The following is a 20,386-nucleotide window of genomic DNA, read 5'->3' on the forward strand; positions in this document are numbered from 1 at the left end:
AGAGGTTACATAAACATGGGTTGTATTCCCTTTGAGTTTAGAAGGTTGAGGGGTGATCTAATCAAGGTGTTTAAAATGATTAAAGAATTAGATGGAATAGATATAGAGAAACTATTTCCTCTGTTGGGGGAATCCAGAACAAGGGGGCATAATAAAATTAGAGCTAGGCCATTTAGGAGTGAAATCAGGAAGCATGTTTTCATGCAAAGAGTGGAAAAAAGAGTAGAACTCTTCCCCAAAAGGCTGTGGATGCCGAGGGTCACTTGAAATTATCAAAACTGAGATCAATCTTTTTTGTTGGGAAAGGGTATCAAGGGATATGGGGTTGAGGCAGAGATCAGCCATCATCTAACTGAATGACAGAACTGGCTCAAGGGGCTGAATGGCCTCCTGTTCCTATATTTCTATGAGCTTGACAATACTTGTTGTCGAGACTCTCAAATTAAAATTATTAGTAATGAAGTTGTTATTGAGCAATGGGTGGATTGTATACATAAGGATACTGAGAAACACCATCTGTCTCAAACTTAAATTGGCTAAATTCCCAGAGACACCAGAGGGTAATCAGCACTTGTGGAACCCAGTCGTGCCTGCAGGGGATATGAGCAAGAGAGAAAATTGGCAAATTTTAAAAATTCAACCCTGGCTGGCACTGCCAGCTGGTGATGGTCTGAATCAGAATGGTGAGATTTTGGAGCAGGATCCTCAGACCAACACTCCCTCTTGACCAGGGCCATGCTCAAACCAGCTTGCTGATCTTTTCTTGGTTGCAGTTGAACCTTCAGTTATGTTATTCCAGTTGTTGTACGCTAGTTAACTGTATATGATTTTTCTGTAACTTCTTAAACTCCTCAGTCCTCCAATAAAGTTGGAATTATACTGCATTCAAATTGCTGCGAGGGGATCTATCAATTCAGGACCTTAGTGCACTCTGTAATCTTGAGGTACATTACCACTTTTACATTGGTGTCCAAAAATCACTTTGACTCAGTGGAAAAGTAGCAGCTTAACTACAACCTGAGACGCTGTCTCGTTTGGAGGAATAATTGACCTTCCCTTGCCACTGGAAAACAGTTTCAATGAGGAGAGAAATCATGGACTTGAGCCACTTGAAGTGGAGACAGATGGGGTGTCTCAGCATCCTTATTGAAGTGATCCGCCCTTGGTCCCATCGGTATATCTTTGTCAATAATCTTTTAATATTTTCACAAGTTTCTTGTAAGCACAAGCTCACAGAATAAAACAAAACTGTCCACAGATTGGCACTAAACTTGCCATCCTAGATTTTCATCTCCAGTGTTTGGATGTAGAGCTCAGCCTCCAGGAATGCCTATCAGAAATTCGGGCACACCCTGCCCACAGTTTATTGCCCATTGAGATGAATGAGCAGAGAATCGTGGGCAGTTGCTGCCCAATCTTCCGGTGGACGCCCCCAGCGAGCCGGGTGGTGGCCACAAAAATCCAAGCCGTTGTGTGAGTTACCTTGAGGGCCGGTGAGGGAAGCCAAACGTCATGCTTGTGTAGTAGGGGCCGCTTTTCTGAGGTTGGGGCTGAGGCAGCTTAGAGGCACTTTTACTCTGCATCTGACCCGTACTATGTCTGACCTGAGAGTGCTTGACGTTGGCACACAGTATAAATGTTTGTGTTTAATCCCTGAGAATGACTTCTTTCACCTCATTAGCTCAATGTTGACTCAAAGTGCTATAAATTCCCAAAGTAACTTCAGTCCTGGAGTAGAGCAGCGTTGCTGCAGGAAACTGTTAACTGTCTTTGTGTCTAATCTACATTGAACCTTTCCATTTGTGTCAGTGACAGGGGCATCCAGCATTGGCCACACACTAAAGAATGGTCCTTTTACAGCGAATAGCCAAGGTATGAGTTCAGAGTCATCACTAGGATATTTGAGTCTTCACCTTGTGTGATGTTTTTAAAAATGTGACCAAAAGCAACAACTTGCATTTATATGGTGCAGTTATACAGTGCCATTTCTGTACAAAAACATCTGAAGATGTTTCAGTTTTGGAGAGACATTTAGGTATCTCTGACATACTAGAAACTGGTCCAATCTCGATCGGCCCTGGGGAATTGTCCTGACCTCATGGGGACCTGAATAATAGCTCCGTTCTCTTTTGACCTAAAAACAATTTCCTTAAAAACTTCCTAACTTTAAAAGAACCCCAGCAGTGTCTGAGGGGTTGTGTGTGTGAGTGAGGGATGCTATCAATCAAAGACCCTACAAGGTAGTTAGTCTTCCTATCTGGGTGTTATGTTCAGCTAAGATTCTCTGCTTTTCATCCTCTTGGGATTCTAGTTGATATGCCAGGTAGGGGGCAAGTGCGACAGCTTTTAAATTATATTCAGCAGATTCCATACTGAACTCAGTTGCATTGTTTGGGCAGTGTAATGGGTGCTTCACTCTGCAAACCCCTCTATACCTTTACCTGGGAGTACCTGATACTAACACCAGGTGGAAAACCATCTGTTCGTTGCACTCCTCCCGCCTCAACCCCACCCCCAGCCCAGCACTGACAACACTCACTTCAATGAGCGTAAAATTCACAGATTATCAGTCAGTTGCCGGGTGGTCCAGTGAGTAAAGCCATCGCCCTGTGTCACGCTTGAGTCAAAAGGTTGCAAGTTCAATTCCTGGTCTGCTGAGTGAGCAGATCACAGCCAGGAGGTGTCCCCTGGCTTGGGAAAGGGAAACATTTCTGCTGGTAGTCACTATCTAGTGACCCCCTACCGGAAAGTGTGCCTGTGAACACACTCTAGGTTCACACATGGAGAATGGCCCCTTGAGTGAATTACCAGAGGGCTGCTAGCACCTGAGCAACGATATGTCAGCAGTCAGCATCTTCTGAGGAGGACCAGAAAGGGACTGGGGAGTTAACTGTTAGCTCCCCTGTGTCGCAGCAAGTTTATCCAGTGAGTAGCTGAACCATTTGGATCACTGAACACCAACTTGTGTTTTTATAATGCGTTCAACATAGGTGACAATGGGGCACCGAGCAGTGATGAGGGAAAGATTAAGGGCGGTGGCCGAAGGGTGGGTGAAAGAGTTAGGTTTTGTGAAGCTTTTGAAAGTGGGTATAGTGGTAATAAAGTGGGAGGTTTTAAAGAAGAGTTCCAGAATGAGGGCAGAGACAGCTGAAGGCTCTACGTTGAGTGTGGAATACAAAGGAGGGCAGAGTCAGAGGGTGGGTACCTGAGGCTCGAGTCAGTTGCAGAGCTCGGGAGGGGAAGAAACCATAATGGGACATGTAGATTAGGAAAAGGATTTTGAATTTGATTGATTGGGGAGCTCGAGGAGGTGGGCAAGGATGGAGTGATAGGGAGGTGGGACTTAGTGCGAGATAGTGTCTGGACGATGGAGTCTTGGATGAGTTGCGGTTTATGAAGGTTGGACCTTGGAAGGTTGGTGGGAAGAGCATTGAAGTTCATTGGGGTCTTGAAGGGCAACCAGTGCCTGTACCCCAGTAGGAGCCTGCCCCTTCAGGAGAAGAGGGAAGAATTAAAAACAAAACAACATCTGTTCATACCTCAAACCCAAGAATAAATACCGAAGATGATGAGCACAGAGCAGCTGTACCAGGAGGAACTGCAAAGTCAGGAGACAGCAGCCAGGATAATCTCAATGAGCAGTTTAGCTGCTATCAATAGAGAGAAGGATCCTATCAAAGGTCGGGGGTGCTGTTCCTTGTAAAGGCAAATCTGTACAAGGCAAGTTCATTTTGAAGTGAACTTTGACTGGCAGAATCTTACTTGAAGAATTGTTTTCACACAGGGATATTAGAACATGAAATACATCACCACAGGTGGCTATTGAGGCAGAAACTATAACGCCCTTTAAAATAAGACAAACGATATAGGGAAATAGGCTAAGAGCAGATACCTCCATTTGGAAAAACTACTGCCAGCACAGGTGCAGTGGACTGAGTGACCTCCTGTGCTGTAATTTCTAGGACTCTATATGGGCATTTAGTGATGGGATTCGCTAGGTCTTTATATGGACTTCACTTTATTTGTTACAAGACTCTGTCAACATTCAGAATATTTAAGAATAAGGGCCTTTGGGACTGAAATACCTTTGAAAGGCCCTGTGCAAGTTTCCCCATTGCATTTTAGCCTCTTAAACCAGGTGGTTTGTGTTTTAACTGTATGGGTTAAATGTAGGTGTTGTGGATTGTAAGTATTATCTTTTGGAGCTGTCTGCTCACCATGTCTTTTGTTTTTCTCCTGCCCAGGCCAGATAATGGAAACATATGATGAGATAAAGTTGGGGAGATGAATGCTTGCTCACTTTTCATAAGACTGTTGAAACACAGACCATGCATAGATGAGCATGGTTCAGGTGATGCACAGTAACTGACAGCCATCGAGGAGGCCAAAGCTTGTTACCAGCACTGACACAGAGAGAGCACATGGTGAATGGAGTGTCCCACCTCGGAGCTGTACTACAAACACTCCCATTTTCATCACCGCTTCTAAATTCTCCGATCTCTCCTTTGGTTCTTTTTGCTCATTAAAGTGAGCTGAATTTTTATAGACTGCATCAACAGAGTTCTTCCCCAGTCATGACAACTCTTGCAATTGTACAGTTTCAGTTTTGATGTAACAATTTTGTACTGTTAAAATAACTGACTTCTGTACAGATTATTTTATCATTAAAAATCATTAATGATATGACCGTTTTGGAGATGATGCTTTGACATTCTGTTGAAGCACAGCCTTGGCGCAGGCAGGATGTGAAAACTGAATGCAATTTTAAAACACCATTATGGATCAACAGGACGTGGTTTCCTGCTGCAAATTCCTATTGACGTGTTCATAAATTTTTGGAAAGGACCTTGACCAGAAGCTAGTTGTATACAAACAATGGTAAGAAAAATCTATTGCCCCTTTACATCTGGGAGAACTGCATTCAAATCCATTTGAATCTCCACTCTCCCATCAGTTTGCAAGCGTCTTAAATAAAATGAGCTGAGCAACCTCAGCCCAGTTCCTGGTGGGCACAAGTCTGGCCTAATTTGATTCCGTGATAGCCTGTCTGAGTGAAATCGATGATGGAACAGATATTTCTCACACCTCACTGCCACCCGAGTGGTGTAATTTTAGGGTATTTTAATGAGCTGTTCCCTCTTGCAAGGGTTTCGCTGCACGTCCCATAAAAGGTGCTCTTGTCCCCCTATGAACCGGAAGCTGTAGCCCTGCCTGTTTTCTGCCTCTTCACGGGAATTGTTAAGTATCTACTACACTTTCAGCCACTCTGGAAAATGGTGTCATCAACTCACCACACGCAAGCTGAACTGAAGATTCTGAATTAACTAAGTTTAATTTCTGCAAATAAATCTACTATGTGGAGCCTGTGGGCCCTAATGTTACATGGGCACTCCTCCCATAACTCCAGCAGGAGTGCTGCAGAAGGACCCACGTACACCAGGTTCATTTGTATCTAGTCGGCAAGGGCTCAGGACAGCAAAACTAGTAGATTTGTAATTGGGAATCTCACATCACTTTCTTCCTGTGAACCAGAGGCTTAAATAAAATGAGCTGAGCCATTAAGGAAGTGGTAAGAGGGCACTTAGAAAATCATATGATTGGGCAGAGTCAACATGGTTTTGTAAAAGGGAAATCATGTTTGATAAATTTTAGTTTTTTGAGGATGTAACTAGCAGGGTTGATAAAGGAGAACCAGTGGATGTAGTATATTTGGATTTTCAAAAGGCATTTGAAAAGGTGCCACATAAAAAGTTACACAAGGTAAGGGCTCATGGGCTTGGGGGTAATATATTAGCATGGATAGAGGATTGGTTAAAGGACAGAAAAGAGAGTAGGGTTGAACGGGTCATTTTCAGGTTGGCCGGCTGTAACCAGTGGGGTGCTGCAAGGATCGATGCTTGGGCCTCAGCTATATATTTAAGGCTGACATAAATAAATTTTTGGACTTGAAGGGAATCAAGTGATATGGGGATCGGGCGGGAAAGTGGAGTTGCGGTCGAAGATCAGCCATGATCTGATTGAATGGCGGAGCAGGCTCAAGGGGCCATATGGCCCACTCCTGCTCCTATTTCTTATGTTCCTATTAGTACCAGCTGCTCTCTGTTCTACCTTCTGATATTGGAGTACTTGGTAATGAGTCCTGAGTTAAGACCATCAGACAGCACATTTACCAGGCAGAAAAAATGTAATTGGCGTCATACAGTTTCTTGTCTATAAATTATGCTGAGAACTTCCTACTGACTTTGTCTAGTATTAAAAGGAAAAGCTCATTAGGTGCTTCATTATTTCTGAATTAAGAGCACCAGTGCCAATGAGTACTGATATCTCAAGGAGGCTTGCTATGCCAATGCCAATACCAAACTCAACCTCCAGATGGTATCAACTGCTGCCATAGGTTCACTGGAGATCAGATCAGGCTAGGGTTTACACCTGCAGCACGTATGCTCCTGAATTAGTTTTCTAAGCTTGTAATTGCTCCTAGCTCTTATGGGCAGACAGTACAGCCAATTTTCAGAGACAATGAAAACCACAGTGGCTGGAAAATGTATCAGTGATATGGAGGAACCAAGTTGAAGGGTCAAAAGAAAAGGTAAAATTTTCTTTCACAAAAACTGCATCGAAACACTAGAATGCCATCAATGAGAAGAGCTACATCTCAGCCCAGGGAAGGAGTTACATAGGCACCAACACATTTAAAAACACCCTTTCACGACCTGATCTTACTGTGGTGATAGGGCAAGTGAAGGATGCTGATCAATGAAGAAAGGTAATAATAAAAAAAACTGAACATCTTTTGAGTACCAAGCTCGCAGGGGTTTTAGTGACATTGGCAATCGTCTGGCTCAACAGCATAAGCAATTTGCCTCATTAGCTACTCCGGCTTGCTCAGCACGTGCGTTTCCAACTTGAAGTCCTTAGATTTTTATTCAATGGGTCTATGAGGAAATCCTAGAGGTCATCAGACTACTGAATATATCTGAATTACTAGCTGTTATTTCTGTTACTGTACACTAATAAAAAATGTTTTCTGCAATGATGGCACAGATTTCCTTCGGGTAGCTGACAGTGGACCCGAATTTCCTGGATTGCACTTGTATAGAAATTACACATATTTACACTGGCTTCCGTGCCGATCTTGCTAACAGGCACTTATGCCGAAATTTCCTGCGGAGCTCATTTGTCTGTGCTGGAAGATAAATACCGGCGCCACCAATAGGCGTAATAGTGAGCTGTCCTGCCATGGTGCCTCACTCAGATTCTTGCCTCAGCTGGTCCTCTTCCTCCATTATTATCCAGAACACAAGTATGCCCATTGGGAAGACCATTTCTTATGAATTAGGGTGGGGGGGAGCAGGGGGGTCTGAAAAATTTGGGGTGTATTAGTATGTTGCTATCAGACTCCAGAAATCTCAGTTATGCTGATATCAGGTGACTTTGGGCTATGCTGAGCCTACATTTTTGGGCATATGTCTACACTAGTACATTATTTGCATAAATCCAGGAAACTCACAGCAGCTGGCCTTTTTTTTGGGGCGCAGAGCTATGTAAATGAGCGAGAGGGTTTTGGTGGACGTATCTTGGAAGAGGCCTAAACGATAGAGGAAATTCACACGTTTCAGCATAAAAGCGGTGTAAATCAGTTACACACAAATTTCCTCAGAAAAAACTGCACAACTCCACTCTTGAGCTGTTGTTATGCCAAAACTTTCCAGGAAATTCTGGGCAACTGTTTCAGAAGTCAGGACAGGGTCGCTGCACGAGTGTCGATATTTGCATGGGGTTCCCCAAACAGAAAAGTTTGAAAACCATTGATTTTTATACCCTTCCCCGTAAAGAAAACCTTCATGGCTACAGCCAGTGCTGCATCAATCAGCTGACAGATACATTTTCGTAGAGTTCTTACCCTCAAAAGAGGCACACAGATGCCATCCTCCTCCCACCTGGAGGTCAAATGGTGAAACTCATCCAATAAGCAGGAAGCTGAGTCAACAGTCCGGTTGGTTGGAATTCCCAACTGTTCAAACTAGCTCAACAGCTCCCTGTTAATAATGGACGACCAAGCAATTGATAGGTCAAGTCAAAGGGCAAGCCTAGTACAATACAGGCAGAGTTAGTCGATGAACTGAGTCTGCAGTTTGAGGCTCAATTTCTAAACAAAAATCGTTGCAGCTTTCAAACAAGTATATTCCATTGGTTGTCGCCTCCCAAATCCTTGCCCATCTTTCCTGCAACTCCATATTTGAACTCCTCCAATCAGGTTTCCGACCCTGCCACAGCACTGAAATGGTCCTTATCAGTCACAAATGACATCCTATGTTACTGTGACCATGGCAAACTATCCCTCCTCATCCTTCTCGACCTGTCTGCAGCCTTTGACTACACTATCCTCCTTCAGCACCTCTTCTTCCTCGTCCAACTGAGTCGGACTGCACTCGTCTGGTTCCGTTCCTATCCAGTTGTAGTCAGAGAATCATCTGCAATGGCTTCTCTTCCTGCTCCCGCACCATTACCTCTGGCATCCCAAGGATCTATCCTTAGACCACTCCTATTTCTCATCTACGTGCTGCCCCTCAGCGACATCATCCGAAAACACGTCAGGTTCCACATGTCTGCTGATGACACCCAGTTCTACCTCACCACCAACTCCCAACCCCTCCACTGCCTCTGATTTGTTACATTGCTTATCCGACGTTTAGTATTGGACGAGCAGAAATTTCCTCCAAATAAATATTGGGAAGACAGAAGCCATTGTCTTCAGTCCCGGCCACAAACTCTGTTCCCTGGCTACTGTCTGAGGCTGAACCAGACCGTTTGCAACCTTGACGGCCTATTTGACCAAACTGAGCTGCCGACCCAATATCCGCTCCATCACCGAGACTGCCTACTTCCACCTCCGTAATATCGCCTGACTCTACCCCTACTTCAGCCCATCTGCTGCTGAAACCCTCATCCATGTCTTTACCACCTTTAGACTTTAATCTGGAATTTAAAAAACTAGTATCAGTAATGGTGGCCATGAAACTACCGGATTGTCGTAAAAACCCATCTGGTTCACTAATGTCCTTTAGGGAAGGAAACATGCCATCCTTACCCAGTCTGGGCTATATGTGACTCCAGACCCACAGCAATGTGGTTGATTCTTAATCACCCTCTGAAATGGCCTAGCAAGCCGCTCAGTTGTCACCACCACCTTCTCAAGGGCAATTAGGGATGGGCAATAAATGCTGGCCTTGCCAGCGACGCCCACATTCCACGAACAAATAAAAAACTTGACTATTCCAATGCGCTCCTGGCCGGCCTCCCACCTCGCATCCTGCTGCCTGTATGCTAACTCGCACCGAGTCCCGTTCACCCATCACCTCTGTGCTCGCTGACCTACATTTGCAGGCCGGCAATGCCTCGATTTTAAAATTTTCATCGTTTTTAAATCCCTCCATGGCCTTGCCCCTCCCTACCTACATAACCTCTTCCAGCCCTAGATCTCTGCACTCCTCCAATTATGGCCTCTTGCACATTCCCAATTTTCATCATTGATGCTGATGGAGTTGCTCTGGATTTCTGGCACTTTGTTTTTATTGCAGTTTTCCGTCGAATCTTTCCATCTTTACACAGTGCCGTTGAGATACTATTTTCCAACAGTGAACACAAAATACTGGTACCTTGTAAATCCGCCCACACCTTGAAATCAGGAACCTATGAGGAACGGACACTTAGCAGCTGACACACAAGGCCACAGCTGACAATTATAGCAGCTTTATTTAATAAATTCTCTTTACAATTTCTCTGTAATTCATAGGCAGCCAGTACTGAAGTTTATTGCACTAAGAATTAAAGACATTGGTAAAAAAGGAAAAGCAGTGGATCTCTTTTCTCCATCAGTGATGAGGTGGTAGACTTTGCTGTGCGTCCATGTGTTTCTTTAAAAAAGCATTTTGGGGGGATTTGCAGCAGACTGAATGATGCTGGAAAAGTTACGATTTGAACAGGTAATGCCATATAACGTATTCAACAATAATCCTCCAATACGCAGGGGAAATCAGCGACGGCCTGGGGAAGGAGAATTTAGTGGCAGTTGGACTGCATTAACACAGCGGTGAAAAGCAGGTGTTTACGCCTTCATCAGGGCACTGACGACAGCCTTGGCATTGAGGCTGCGCAGGTCATTGTAGGTCTGTCCAGTTCCAACGAAGACTATTGGTTGGCCAGTGATGTAGGTCATAGAAATGGCAGCACCAACCTGAAACATGAGAGACCTGTAAGCATCACCGAGATCAGTCAGCCCTCTCACTCTGACCGTTAATAAATATGGTGCATTGCGAAGGCTGTCACTGGAAAGGGATTTGACACTAGCCAGCCACAAACCCCAACACTCCTGTGTCTACAAGAGGTGGCCAAACCTTCTCTTCATGGCCCATTTATTTTATAAACCATGGAGGTCCGTGGGCCAATGTAAAGTTACAATACAGAAACATCGGAGTCACAGAATACAACCCAACCAAGTTACAAGTTAACGGCTTGAATTTGCCACCCTATTTCAGCAGCAGTTTGAGTCACTGGTACTCTATAGGCCTTACAGTGCTCAGAATGAAATTTGAACACCTCTGGTCCACATGGGTTCTAAAGCTCTACAGGAAAATGTGTTGATATACAGGACAAGGAAGGAACTGCCAAGGAAGGGCTGGGCAATCCAGATTCTGCAGAATCTCAAACCTGCGGCAATTTGCTTGTTTCACCCAAACTATGCAATAAATTGAAGAAGAGTTTGGAAGGCCTTTAATAAATGACTGGAATTTGGGTTGAACAGCAGAGAAACGTCACTGTAGGTTTTCTGGTGTTTATTACTGGCAGGGGGAAAGGCTGAACAGTGTGGAAACACAAGCTAATCAGTAGCTGTACTTACATTCTGAATGTTTAACACGCTGTAATGCACACACATAACTCCCGTCTACAGTTCATAGTCCAGGTCAAAGTTTATAATGATTACGCTTACGCTAACCAGCATGAATAAGTTACCACCAGTTGAAAATTTTCAAATTAGAAGAACTTAGTTTTGAGGTATCATTACATAAAAGAGTGAACAAATACATCCACTACATCGCACTGTAGTTGGACTAAATTCTAGTCAAACAGGACATGAGATTAACACAGGTCCATTAGTACTAGTGCATTACCTTATCATCAATCGTGTCGAATTTAGTCAGTACAATGCCATCAATCAGCCGTGCCTTTTCAGCCATTGAATGGTCAGCCAGAGCCTGGTTAAACTTTACCTGAGGGGAGAGTCAGTATTTAGAAGCACACAAAAAATCAGCCCCTTCTTCAACTAGTTTATGCAGGGTTATTGCATTTCAGTAAATTGTAATAATCAGCATGTGAACTTTTTCTACTGTGGTAAAACACGTGGCAGGACAATTACAGATTCTGTTCTTCCAAACTGGGCCTGTGTCTGGAGAGTATTTTGAGCTGTAAAACACTGGAGTACACTACTGGGGGACAGGTCGTTCACTGGGGTACAGCACTGAAGGGAAATGAGACCTTCTGTTTCTCTGTTTATACTTCATTTAATCATGTTTAATCACAGTTAACCTCATTTATACAGCATTCAATATGTACCCACATTTAACCGAATCATTTACTTAGTACATTAACCAGACAATTGTGTAGGTAACTTGGTTAAACAAACGATGTGATTTAAACTTAATCATGATAGCCTTCAGTAGCTTAAACGATGTAATCATTAACGTAATTGCACATGCATTCGGATACCTCTGTAATGCATTCATAAGCATAATGTTTCTTTGTAACTTTATTGAACGTAAAAAAGTCTTCAATGGGAGGCGGAAAAATATATTAAAGTAAAAATTGAGTGCAAAATGGCAAAAAAAATGCAACAAATTAAATCCAATAAAAGCAATGCAGAAAATCAAAACAAGTAATACCTCACCCTCAATGAAGCTAAACACAGCTTTAAGGGAAATACTGAGAAAGTGAGTTACCAAATGTGCCCATGTAAAATAAGCCTTCAGTGATGACACATTTCAGGAGCAAATGATGTAGGTAAGACGTGTGCAGGCCATTTTTCCAAGTGCAAGTTTGAATATTGATCTGCTGTTGGAAAGGTTGACAAAAAGACCCTACTGATGGGAGCTGCTGCAATGTGTGTCTCAGGACAGCTACAGGAAGCCAAAAGGCACCTCAGCTTTCTTAGCTATATTTATTTTCAACAGTGTAAAAATCTCACTGGAGTACATTTTGTACAAGATAATTTAGTAACCCAACTATAGATTGGAGAAGCTGATATTGTTCTCCTTGGAACCGAGATGGTTACGAGGAGATTTGATAGAGGTATTCAAAACCATGAAGCGTCTAGACAGAGTAGATAGAGAGAAACTATTCCCATTGGCGGAAGGATCAAGAACCAGAGGACATAGATTTAAGGTGGTTGGCAAAAGAACCAAGGGTGACATGAGGATAAACTTTTTTTTTTACACAGCGAGTGGTTAGGATCTGGAATGCACAGCCTGAGGGGGTGGTGGAGGCAGATTCAATCATGGCCTTCAAAAGGGAGCTGGATAAGTACTTGAAATAAAAAAACGTGCAGGGCTAAGGGGATAGGGCGGAGAGTGGGACTAACTGGATTGCTCATGCATAGAGCTGGTGCGGACTCGATGGGCCGTTTGGCCTCCTTCTGTGCTGCAACCTTCCATGATTCCATGGAGGATGCTGCACCACAGCCACTGGGAGTGAAGGTGGTGTGGGCTGGTGCTTGAGGTGGGGATTCCCTATCGTTACACGGTCGGCGAGGTGGTCCGCACCCCTGGGGTCGACCTGCCTTTCTCTGCCACATTCCCAGGCTACGGGAGCCTTCTCCTCTTTGCCAGTTTCCACGCTTCCCTCTCCCGCTGCTATTCTGCTGTAACCATTTACACCTCCTCTAGACCCATCTTTTGTTTCTTTATTGTCCCATTACCACCCCCTTTTGTCTTTTAATCACTCCTGCCCCTTTGTTCTTTCCTTCCCCCGCTCCCCTCCCACCTTTCCTTGGCTCTGCACTTAACTTAAAAACTTAAATCTCTAACATCTTCCAGTTTTGATGAAAGGTCATCGACCTGAAACGTTAACTCTGTTTCTCTCTCCATAGATGCTGCCTGACTTGCTGAGTGTTTCCAGCATTTTGTGTTTTTATTTTCTCTTCCGATTGACTGCTCTGGAGTAGTGAGAAGCCCACTTGGAACTGACTTCTGGATACGTTAGTGGAGGCAACAACTTTGGAATCATTTCAGAAATAGTTGGATGCTGTAACAGTGGGAGGTGAGATGGATGATTTAGGATGGGCTGATGTGAGCTGTTGGCTCCTGCTGTCAAAAATCCATCATCTAAAGGGGTTGGAGAAGTTGAGTAGTTCCTGCCATGTTGCACACGAATGGAACTTTCATCAGGAACCAAGCACCAATTGATACTCACCAACTGATCCACAGCCTCATTCCCCACCAATGCTTCACCAACAAATAGCACCAGATCCGGTATGTTAATGGCAATAAGTTTGGCAAGAGCAGTCATTAATGGGGTGTTGTCCTGCATACGGCCAGCGGTGTCCACCAGCACCACGTCAAAACCCTGATTTCGAGCTGCGGAAGAAATGTGCACTTTAAACTTTATTCAGAGATAGGTGGAGGTTTAAACTGAATGAACAGGTGTTCTCGACCCAACTGCAGGCAAACAGAGCTCATACAGGAGCCACCCCCTCCCACAGGTTGAAGCAAGGGGTGGTCTTTTCAAATTTCAAAAGGAAAATTCTTATTGTGGGAACTAGCCCAGTCACCATCCATGTGAGAATGAGAGCAGCCCAGTTTCGATTCATTCCAGCAAAGGAGCTCAGATAAGAAGTCAATTGTTGCTTCAGCTGTGTATTGGAACAGTCCAAATATCGAGGTTTAGATTAGCACAATTCCGATTCTGCAGCTGTGCCGAGTCAGTGTTTGGACTGCACTGTCCACTGAGCTTAGGAAAAACTTTGTTAGTTTAACAAAGCGTGGCCCTGGAATCAATGTGAATCTGCTGTAGTGAGGAGTAATGCCTGGGGGCCCAGGTATCGCAGTGTTCAGGTGACATAGTTATATGCACATTGCAGGGAACCGCAGGCATGCTTGGTGAAATACAAGTTAACCTCTTGTTCATAGATGGGACAAATAACCAAGCCCCCAATTCTACAGTGTTTTCCCATTTTTCCCTCCTGGGTATCTGGTGTGTATATATATATATATATATATATATATTAATAATATATATATTATATATATATACACAGAAAAGAAATTTCCAAGGTCTTCCATCTATTGGATTTCCTGTACGTATGGAAACTACAAAAATGGCTTCTAAGAGCCTCAGAGAAATTCTACACCACAGTTCCCTCAATCTCACATGCAGGTTATGTGCTGGAAATCTCAGGTTGCAGAGTAGGGAGTTAAAAAACAGGAGGCAGAAAGAACTCTCTGTAAAATATGGTACAGGACCAGAAGAAAAGACTTGTATCTCTACAGCACATCACATCCCCCAGAAGCATCTCAAAGTGCCTCAGATAATGAAGTACTTTTAAGTGCAGCAACTGTTGGGCAAATGTGGCAGCCATTTTGCAAACGACATGCATTTATGTAGTGCCTTTAACTTAGTAAAACATCCTAACTCACTTTACAGGAACGATTATCAAACAAAATTTGACACCGAGCCACATAAGGAGATATTAGGACAAATGACGAAAAGCTTGGTCAAAGAGGTAGGTTTTAATTCGTCTTAAAGGAGGAGAGAGCAGTAGAGAGGCGGAGGGGTTTAGGGAGGGAATTCCAGAGCTTAGGGTCTAGGCAGCTGAATGCACGGCTGCCAATGGTGGAGCAATGAAAATCGCGGAATTGAAAGAGGCCAGAACTGGAGGAGCGCAGAGATCTCGGAGGGTTGTAGGAGGTTACAGAGATAGGGAGGAGCGAGGCCATGGAGGGATTTGAAAACCAGGATGTATGTCAGCGAGCTCAGGGTGATGGGCGAACGGGACTTGGTGCGAGTTACGATATGGGTAGAGTTTTGGATGAGTTCAAGTTTACGGAGGGTGGAAGATGGGAGGCCAGCCAGGAGAGCATTGGAATAGTCGAGTCTAGAGGTAACAAAGACATGAATGAGGGTTTCAGCAGCAGATGTGCTGAGGTAGGGGCGGAGATGGGCGATGTTACGGAGGTTGAAGTAGGCGGTTTTGGTGATGAAGAGGATATGGAGTCAGAAGCTTAGTTCATGGTCAAGTAGGACGCCAAAATTGCGAACGGTCTGGTTCAGCCTCAGACAGTGGCCATGGAGAGGGATGGAGTCGGTGGCTAGGGAATGGAGTTTGTGTCAGGGACCAAAGACAATGGCTTCGGTCTTCCAAATATTTAATTGGAGAAATGTTCTGCTCATCCAATACTAGATGTTGGATAAGCAGCATAACAAATCAGAGGTAGTGGAGGGGGTCGAGGGAAGTGGTGGTGAGGTAGTGCTGGGTGTCATCAGTGTACGTGTGGAACCTGACGACGTGTTTTCGGATGGTATCACCAAGGGACAGCATGTAGATGAGAAATAGGAGGGGGTCAAGGACAGATGCTTGGGGGGGACTCCAGAGGTAACTGTGCGGGGAAGGGAAGAGAAGCTATTGCAAGAGATTTTCTGGCTACGACTGGAAAGAGAGATGAATGACCAGTTAATTTGCTTTTGATAGCACTGGATGAAAGAGGAATATTGACCTAGTTACTGGGAGAACACCATGGTCCTCTTTGAATAGTGCAGATGGGACCTCAGTTTAATGTCTCACCCAAAGGACTGCATCGCTGACAATGCAGTGCTCCCTTAGTGCTGCACCATCACACACAAATAATGGTCACTGGGGTAAAGTCCTGGAGGGCAGCTGGTATGTGATGCCATGCCTCAGCAAGGAGTGAGCAGCTTCAGAAGTGATATTGTTTTCAAAAATTACCAAATGCAATGGCCTCCATGGCAATGCCAGCAGCATCCTTCCCATACCCTTTTTCAAACAGCTGCACCATGCTTTGGTCGTCATGTTCCTCTGGTGGGTGCAGGGCGTTCAGGCGGCGAGTGTGGGTGCGGAGCTGCTCCACAGCTCCAGCTCGGAAAGTGTCACAAGCAGCAATGAGAACCCGGAACCCATTCTCAATCAGCCAGAAAGAGATCTACAGGAAACAAAGGGCTTGTGTTAAATATACTATTAGTTTAGATGACACCTCTTTCCAAATGTTAACTTTCCAAACCTTTCTTTGTTCAGGTGCTGCCCGATCTGCTTTTTTCAGATTTACAGCATTTCTATTTCTCCCCACAATTTATTCCTGTGGATCTCCCAATGCTCTTGCTCATAGGGAGCAGGAAGATGTGCTTTTTTATAACATGGACCCACGAAGTACTGCCAGCAATTATCTCCACCTTTAGCAGAGAAAGACATCTGTCCCTATTGCCCCTCTCACTGCTCAGCAGGACATTTCTTGCTCTCTTCCTCTCCAACAAGCTCTTCAATAAAGTTTGTCTCTTCACAGATTTTCTCTCTCTGCGGACAGGTTTCGCCCCCCGCCCCACACGACCAGACCCCTGGCTCCTCACTTTCTACCCTGCCCCACCACAGGGTTTTTCTGTGTCTGTCTGTCCATTCGCCGTCCCACACATCTCGACAAGATACCTCACTAAGTCTGCCACCTGTGCCAGGTCTCCGAAGTGTCACACATTTTCTCTCCCTCTCTCCACCCTCGACGCGTGCCCTGTTGCATGGGGCCACAGCGCTACTAAAACAAATAAAGCTCTTCATTGGAGACTCCTTCGCCTGTCACTTCAGAACTCTCATTGGTTAACAGATGAAAGAAGCTGGTTCCTTTCTGCATATGCTGGAACTCCCAGCCGTGCGAGGGCTCTTGGGAACTGTCACATCATACTTCCAAATTTGTTGAGGGGTGGGGGGAAAGAGAAGTTAGCAGTTTGTAGGGGGGGGGGGGGCAGGAAGGATAGATTGCACAATATGGAGGGTGGGGCAGGGGAAAGGGTGTACCCAGAGTCCAGAATGATGAGATATTGCAGGGTGTGCAGTGCTGTTACAACAGCTTGCATTTATAAAGCGCCTTTAAATGTAGAAAAAACATCCCCAGGCACTTCACAGTGTATGGAAACAAATGGACAACGAGCCAAAGAAGGAAGGGTGACTATAAGCTTGGTTAATGGTCGGGCTTTAGGGAGAGTCTTAAAGGGGGAGCAGGAGGTGGATAGACAGAGGGGTTTAAGGTGGATGCTCAAGAGGCTGGAGCAGAGATTTCAGGGAGGTTGGGGGGGGTTGTAGGACTGGAAGTTACAAATATAGGAAGGAACAAGGCCATGAAGGGATTTGAACACAAGGATGAGAATTTTAAATTGGAAGCATTGGGGGACCCGGAGCCAATGTAGGTCAGTGAGGTTAAGAGTGATATGTGAACAAGACTTGATGCAGGATAAGATATGGCAGCGGATCTGGATGACATGAAGTTTACAAATGGTGGAGAGCGGGAAGCCGGCCAGCAGACTATTGGAATAATTGAGTCTAGAGGTGATGAAAGCATGAATGAGGGTTTCAGCAGCAGTTGGTCAGAGGTGGAAGTAGGAGGTCTTCGTGATGAGAGGAAACTCAGATCAGCATCGAATAGCCGAGTCTGTGAACAGTCTGGTTCAGTCCAAAAGGGAGACGGATGCTGATCCCTAAGGCCAGAGACAAAAACAAGTGCTCAAAGCATTGGCTGTTCAGTCTTGGAAGATGAAATGGCTTGACAGATGGCATAGGGGTGGGGTAGGGAAATAGAGAAACACTTTTGGTTGTTGCTGCTCTTGGATTTGTGACTCAGCTCATTCTTCCAACTCTACCATTTTGTGTACAATTGGCAAGTTGCCACAACACCAATAGATTTCATCAATGCCTGACCTTGGCGAGGTTGGTAGACTTTCCAACTCCATTCACACCGCAGAAGGTAACAACAAAGGGACGCCTCTGTTTTCGAGATTCTATGACATCGCGCAGGATATCGATACGCCTCTTTGGCTGCAGGATCTGGACCAGGGAATCCTGCAAGGCCTGTTTCACTGTCGAGGTCACCGCTGTCAGAGGACAGAAAAAAGTATGCTCAGCTAGCAGGGCAGTTTGCGTATCAAGAACAAGGATTTAAACAAAACAGGTTGGCATCTCCGCATCCCCACCTTTCCTGAAGCTACTGATGCATGCCGAGGTACCAGTTCCACCAGCAGCCTGTAGTACCTCACCCAAGGTGCCAGTCTACCCATGAGATTCTAGACAATAGCCTTGTCAAAAATCGGCTAATTCTACAGATGCTATAGCTGAACCTTTCCTTTAGGACCTGTCCTCTTTGAAAATGGCATTAGCTGTGCTGCCAACTGGAAATTATACCTCGCTGTGCACTGTAATACCCAATGTCTGCCACTAAATACTATGAGCATACCCACAGCCAGAAGCTGCCATCTAGAGCCAGACATCACCTACTGCACTAAGGACACTAGAAAAAGGGACCATTCAAAGAGACAGAACATCAAACAGGGCACAATTACAGGAAATAAAGCAACAGGCAATAACAGGGTGCAGTGTTAGGGAATTGTGCTGCAAGCTTACTAAATTTCCCTAATCATGCATATGTTTTGCACTTATTTGGTTTATGCCATACTCATTTAAGTTTTTAACATATGACTTTTAGTAGCTAGAAATCACAAGATTTGCTTCACCGATCAGTTCTACTGATGCAGCTGTTCCAACTTCTATACTTTTATCCTGTGTAGTGATCTCAAACGAAGTGGTGCTGTAAACAATGCACGGATGTTCACTGGAGATTGGAGGCGATTCCACGCACATCACTGAGCCTGGTGTCAGGATTTCTGTTTCTATGCGTGTGGAACTTGCGTGAGCGATGAAGTCAAGGCAAAGGATGACGTTCGTAAGTGTAACGTTCTCCGTTAGGAAAGGGCTTCTTTATAATGACAAACCTCTCCAATGAGGTAAACTACAGACTGGGGATCTCATGACAATTAATGTATGTGGTTCTTAAGTCTCAATTAAGCTGACTGTGCATTAGCTTTAAAGCAGAACAATTTCGGAAGGCCACAGGGCGCAACACAATGTAATCGGTGTAGGCAACAGTGGACTCTCCAACCTAATGGTGACATAACATGGACTTTAGCGGGCTGGAGTTACAACTTTTCATCAAATGGATGCAACATGCTTTCTAAAGACTTGACAGGCATTTCTCATTGTAACGAATTTCAAACAGTTTATTGTATATTTATAGTTTAATGGTCAGGGAGTGGATTATTTAATGCAGGTCATAAATAATGCACATACATTAAATTATTTATACAGATCACATCCTGCAGTGGATTTTTTTTTTTTTTTTTTAAAAAGGCCTGAAATCCCACCATGAAATTTTGACACAGAGAACATAAATTGACTTTTATTCTTGTGCAATCAAAACTGCAGATTTTACTGTACCAATCCCAACACATTGAATCTGTAGCTGGATTCTGTAATGATGTGTGGCAGTGAGGAATTCTGGCTGTGCTCAGAGAGAGAGGACTTCACTTCCAGCTGGAGATCAGAGATGGGCAATCCCAGCAAGGGTTTGAGTCAGTACCTGTATCAAGCATGTGCTTGGAATAAACTGAATTCAAACCAGTTTCTATTCTGGGTGCTCCAAAGGTGGCTCCATGCCCGTTTCATTGCTGTGGACAAAGAAAGAATAACGACCTTGCATTTATATAGCGCCTTTCGTGTCCTCAGGATGTCCCAAAGCGCTTCACAGACAATGAATTACTTTTGAAGTGTAGTCACTGATGTTTTGTAGGCAAACAAAGCAGCCAACTTTTGCGCACAGCAAGGTCCCACAAACAGCAAATGAATTAAGTGATCAGTTATCAAAAGAATGGTTCAAGTCTCTCCATGCAGTGTGCACGCTCAGAAAACCAATGGCATCATCCGGCAGGGGCCCTGCGTTTCTTATGCCTAGTGTGGGAGCTTGACAAATCAAATGTAACCGTTGTTACAGTCAGTGCTCTGCATTCTGTTTTCTCCCACCCTCCTCTCATCAGATTTAACATCTAGGCTGGACAACACACATTATACTCGAAGTTGTAGCTCCCGTCCTGTTGACTAATTTCACAATTTCCAGTGGAAACCAACTGAGCAGTGAATGGAAGTCAGTGTTAGAGCCATGCAGGAAATTCAGAGTCTTGACTTTAGACGTAAATCCAATCACCGACTATTCATCCAAATACAATTGCGAATGGTGCAAGATATTTAGGGATGGACAAGGGGCCTGCAATGATGAAAACACAAAACTAAAGA

The 20,386-nt window shown here is 44.5% G+C and overlaps 2 protein-coding genes across 7 annotated transcripts in view; one reads left to right on the forward strand and one right to left on the reverse strand.

Moving 5' to 3' along the window:
• The window catches only part of fam118b (family with sequence similarity 118 member B), a 49,870-nt gene extending 45,186 nt beyond the window's left edge, over positions 1-4,684 (forward strand). For 4 of the 6 annotated variants that reach the window (XM_067971085.1, XM_067971086.1, XM_067971082.1 and 1 more), the window contains 2 exons: positions 1,810-1,872; positions 4,245-4,684. In XM_067971085.1, the coding sequence (XP_067827186.1) occupies positions 1,810-1,872; positions 4,245-4,288 (107 nt within the window). In that variant the 3' untranslated portion in view covers positions 4,289-4,684. The remainder of the gene's footprint in view (positions 1-1,809; positions 1,873-4,244) is intronic. The other 2 variants (XM_067971083.1, XM_067971084.1) reach the window with 2 other exon arrangements.
• A 5,053-nt stretch (positions 4,685-9,737) lies between these two features.
• The window catches only part of srpra (SRP receptor subunit alpha), a 39,606-nt gene continuing 28,957 nt past the window's right edge, over positions 9,738-20,386 (reverse strand). The window contains exons 10-14 of the mRNA XM_067971088.1: positions 17,966-18,138; positions 15,995-16,208; positions 13,465-13,628; positions 11,172-11,270; positions 9,738-10,237 (exon numbers count right to left, since the gene is read on the reverse strand). Of these exons, the coding sequence (XP_067827189.1) occupies positions 10,109-10,237; positions 11,172-11,270; positions 13,465-13,628; positions 15,995-16,208; positions 17,966-18,138 (779 nt within the window). The 3' untranslated portion in view covers positions 9,738-10,108. The remainder of the gene's footprint in view (positions 10,238-11,171; positions 11,271-13,464; positions 13,629-15,994; positions 16,209-17,965; positions 18,139-20,386) is intronic.

This window comes from Heptranchias perlo, chromosome 33 (genome assembly GCF_035084215.1).
Source record: "Heptranchias perlo isolate sHepPer1 chromosome 33, sHepPer1.hap1, whole genome shotgun sequence".
Taxonomy (NCBI): domain Eukaryota; kingdom Metazoa; phylum Chordata; class Chondrichthyes; order Hexanchiformes; family Hexanchidae; genus Heptranchias; species Heptranchias perlo.